At 39.2% G+C, this 4,008-nt stretch overlaps 1 protein-coding gene across 1 annotated transcript in view; it reads right to left on the bottom strand.

The window, feature by feature from the left end:
* The window catches only part of MYO15B (myosin XVB), a 74,406-nt gene that overhangs the window by 12,266 nt on the left and 58,132 nt on the right, over positions 1–4,008 (bottom strand). Inside the window, exons 44-48 of the mRNA XM_072403225.1 lie at positions 3,880–4,008; positions 3,687–3,798; positions 2,463–2,623; positions 1,991–2,109; positions 1,696–1,759 (exon numbers count right to left, since the gene is read on the bottom strand). The exon at positions 3,880–4,008 is cut by the window's right edge and continues 69 nt beyond it. Coding sequence (XP_072259326.1) covers positions 1,696–1,759; positions 1,991–2,109; positions 2,463–2,623; positions 3,687–3,798; positions 3,880–4,008 — 585 coding nt within the window. The remainder of the gene's footprint in view (positions 1–1,695; positions 1,760–1,990; positions 2,110–2,462; positions 2,624–3,686; positions 3,799–3,879) is intronic.

Here is a 4,008-nt window from a genome sequence, read left to right as displayed (position 1 = left end):
ATGAAAACCTGTAACGCTTTTGGTACAGAAATCTAGACATCAGTGTAACGCCCAGGTGGTTAAGAACTATATAACATGCTATGCTAGGAACCTTAGTGTAGTACAGCATCATGAAAAGCTAGTGCTTTTTTGAACTTACGAGGAGGAGCTGAGAAGTTCCTGGCTTTGCTGCTTTCCAGATGAAATAGAAAAATGAGTATGGGGGCATATGATATCTTAGTATGTAACTGTGCAAATATCAGGTCTTTGCAATTCTTAAAAGTTTTTTTTTTCTTATAGTGAGAAGCTGTGATGGCAGAGGCACAAGTAAATTTCACGTTGTTGGAGTTACGGGCCGTCATGAAGTTTTTGTTTCTCCAGGGAAAGTCAGCAAAGGACATTCACACTGAGATGTCACAAACACAGGGGGAGAAGTGCCCTTCTTACAGCTCTGTCATAACCTAGATATCTTGTTTCAAGACAAGGGCATTTCACCATTAAAGATGAACCCCGCAGTGGGCGCCCCCCAACCTCAACTGACCCAGCAACCTGCAATGCTGTCCATGAGCTGATTATTGAGGACCGGCAAATATCTGCAAAAAAGATAGCCCAGATACTTGATATCTCACAGGAGCGTGTTGGGTTTGTTATCACCACTATCCTAGACATGCACAAGCTTTCAGCGAAGTGGGTGCCGAAATGTTTGAGCAGTGATCAGAAGAAGGAAGGAGTTAAAGCATCCAAAGCCGTTTTGGCCCATTTTAAAGCTGCACAGGACTTTTTAGCTAGGTTAGTGACTGAGGATGAAACCTGGCTCTACATCTATGATCCTGAAACCAAGAAACAGTCAAACGAATGGCGCCACAGCGGGTCCCCGCGGCCGAATAAGTTCGGAACCCAGAAATCGTCCAAAAAAGTCATGGCGTCTGTTTTCTGGGACAAAGACAGTATTCTGTTCGTGGACTACCTACCTCAAGGCTCTAGTATCACCAGACAGTATTATGTTAACCTCCTGGACCAGCTGAAGGAGGCAATTAAGACGAAACACCGTGGAAAGTTGACCAAATGGATCCTTTTTTTGCAGGACAATGCACACGTCCAACGTTGTGGCTGCCAAATTGAACACCCTGGGTTTCCAATTGGTCCACCATCCCCCCTACTCACCTGACCTGGCCCCTTCGGACAATTATCTGTTCCTGAATCTGAAGAAACACCTGAAGGGGCAACGTTTTGAGGACATTTCTGACGTCAAAGATGCTGCTGAGAGCTGGTTTGGGGCCCAACCAAAGGACTTTTATTTGAACAGTCTAGAAAAGCTGCTACTACGCTGTACCAAATGCATCAGTCTCAGGGGGAATATGTTGAATAAATGTGTTTTTCATAACCCTGGCTCTCTTCTTTCTGGGCAAAGCCAGGAACTTCTCAGGACCCCCTCGTATAGTTTGCGATTCTGTAAACCAGATATGATGTCACAGGCAATGATGAGAAAGTATTAGAGTAAATAAAAAATGGAAAAAAAAGACAAACAAAAAAATGCGTATTTATTATGCTTAGGGAATGGTACTATGGTGGAGTTGACTGTCTGAGGAATATATTAGTATGCATGGTATGACACATGTGCATTGGTACAAAGTGTGGTAAATTAAGGTGATATCATGAAGCTTTGTAGACAAAATATTTTTGTTTTTCTTGGATTCAATGGTAAAGACGTCCTACCTTTGTATGCTGCACCAGTTCAATTGCTTTCCTTCCTTCAGCAGCCATTCCCTTCCACCCGAGCCTATAAGACAACAGAAATCAGTTGTGAGTATATGAGCTTCTGCTGGTTGTGAACCAAAATAATGACCATCATTGGATCATGATGGGTACATAGCATACTCATATGAACTGCATATATGGCATGTTCTCACATGTATGGCATTTGAATTATAGGTTAATAATCATGTTTTAAATAAGAAGATGAATAATGCTATGAACACTAATCATCAACACTATATGAAACTTTACTCACATGGTCTGTGCATCCCGAAAATACTTCAGTGCAAACTCCACCATGGTATAATGTACTGTCTCAATGGGTGGTGGTAAAGGGCTTGGATTGAGGAAAGACCCTTCACTCACCTTATCACTCTGACAAAACAGATAACCATATTACATATTTAGTTTTTTTAAGGAAATAAACACAGTGTATTTAAGGCTTATTGAAATGAAAAACTGCTAATATAATTAAGCACATTAACACACTTATGTTAACTATTTTTTATGAAACTGTTCAATTAAGTCGTTTTATTTCACAAAAAAGTAAAAGTTTTAAAAAGTGAACAAAAAGTTTGAATGACTATTTCACAACACAATCTACTAAATAACAATGCTGCTATATAAATACTGTATTATAATAACTCTTTCCCACTTTATACATACACCAAATGAATGAGGAGTAAGCTCTCCTTTGCAGCAACATTTTGTGGTATTAGCTCCCTCACCTCCTTGCTGACAGTTCTTCTGAGACCTACAGGACGAGGCTTGTTGCTGTTTGGGCTTTCCTTCCTTTCCACTGTAGAGTAAAAATCTGGGGCTGCAGCTGGCTGTACAAATCGGGATGGGAAAATACCCGAGTGTCCTCCAAGAGAGCCAAACTGCCAACCTGAAAGGCCGTAATAAAATAAATCAGAAATGGTAACGGTACAGTACAGATGAAGTCATTTTCCACTCTGTTTGAAGTTTGGTCATGTATTTGGATATTTTAGAAGTAAAAACAATTAAAATTCAAGGCGTTTTAGCTAATTGCTGATTACATTGTATTCAAATTACAGTTCAGGTTTTCTTATTGTCAAATTTTCAAAGGTTGCAGCAAAGGAGAGGAATGGTCAAGTTTGTCTCGGACCCTGGGGATGGCAGATGTGTTTTACTATAGAAAAGTGCACAGCGGGTGCACCCTCTTATCACTAGCACAATGTATGGAAATGAAAATTACAATGAACTATATAGCGCAAATCAGTGTTATGCAAGTGGATAGCATTATTTACTTACAGTGGCAAGTGCAAAACCTGCTGTAATGCCCTTGTAAACACATTTTTTTTTTACAATACTGTTTCGTGTCTGTAAACTGACAGTAATTTCACAAAACTAATTCTTATCTTACAACCTATTAAAGGATTGACAGTAAAAGTGTAACAGAAAGTATTACATGGACCGTTACTTTGCATTTAAGCTGACCATGTACAGTAAACTCCCTGTTGATTGATACTCAAGCAACAGGCACTCTCAGGCGGCTGGCAAGCTTGGCGCACCATGTCATCAGTAAGCCAATGCATTGTGCATCACTCCTGCAGCTCCCGTGTGTTCGCTGCGCTCAAAAACATCAATGTTTCTTTTTTTACTGCTTTCCTCGCTCGTCAATATTGGATATATACATGTGTTTTTTGAGGGACACTCTAATTTTACGGTACAAGTATGTTTTTCTGACAATAGGTGGATTTGTAACTGGTAATATTCTGACTATACTATCAAGCCTCTATTTATTTATACTGATTGTATTTTAATACTATTTTAATTTTATTAGTTCTTTTCATAGTAACTCTTAAGCAACTAGAAATTACCTGAAATATATCCTTCCCCATGTGTACTGGATAATAGGGAGATTACTGTACTAGTTACTTTACATTACAAAAACATAGTCAAGTCATTTCATTAATTGCTTTCATTACCTGGCTCCAGACCATCCATTGGCAGCACTTTAATGATGTCCCCCTTTTTGAACTGAAGCATACTCTTATCATCAGTAATATGACTACGAAGCGCAACAACATGATTTGAGTCCTGTGAGAAAAACAAAAAATCCCTTTTTTTTTCTGTTTTTTATTACTACACTAATTGCAAAAGTTTGCTCTCCTTGGTTACCTTCACCAGTTCCTGCAGAAACAGTTCCACTAAGCTTTTTAGTGCCTGTGCTTTGTCAGATCGTAAATTTAAATCTTCTGTACGAAGACAAAATCGCACTGTACGGGAATTGGATAGTTCCAAGGAAAG

Source organism: Pyxicephalus adspersus, chromosome 3 (genome assembly GCF_032062135.1).
Source record: "Pyxicephalus adspersus chromosome 3, UCB_Pads_2.0, whole genome shotgun sequence".
NCBI classification, from domain to species: domain Eukaryota; kingdom Metazoa; phylum Chordata; class Amphibia; order Anura; family Pyxicephalidae; genus Pyxicephalus; species Pyxicephalus adspersus.
The sequence above is the reverse complement of the archived record's forward strand: the minus strand, read 5'-3'. Positions and strand labels throughout refer to the sequence as shown.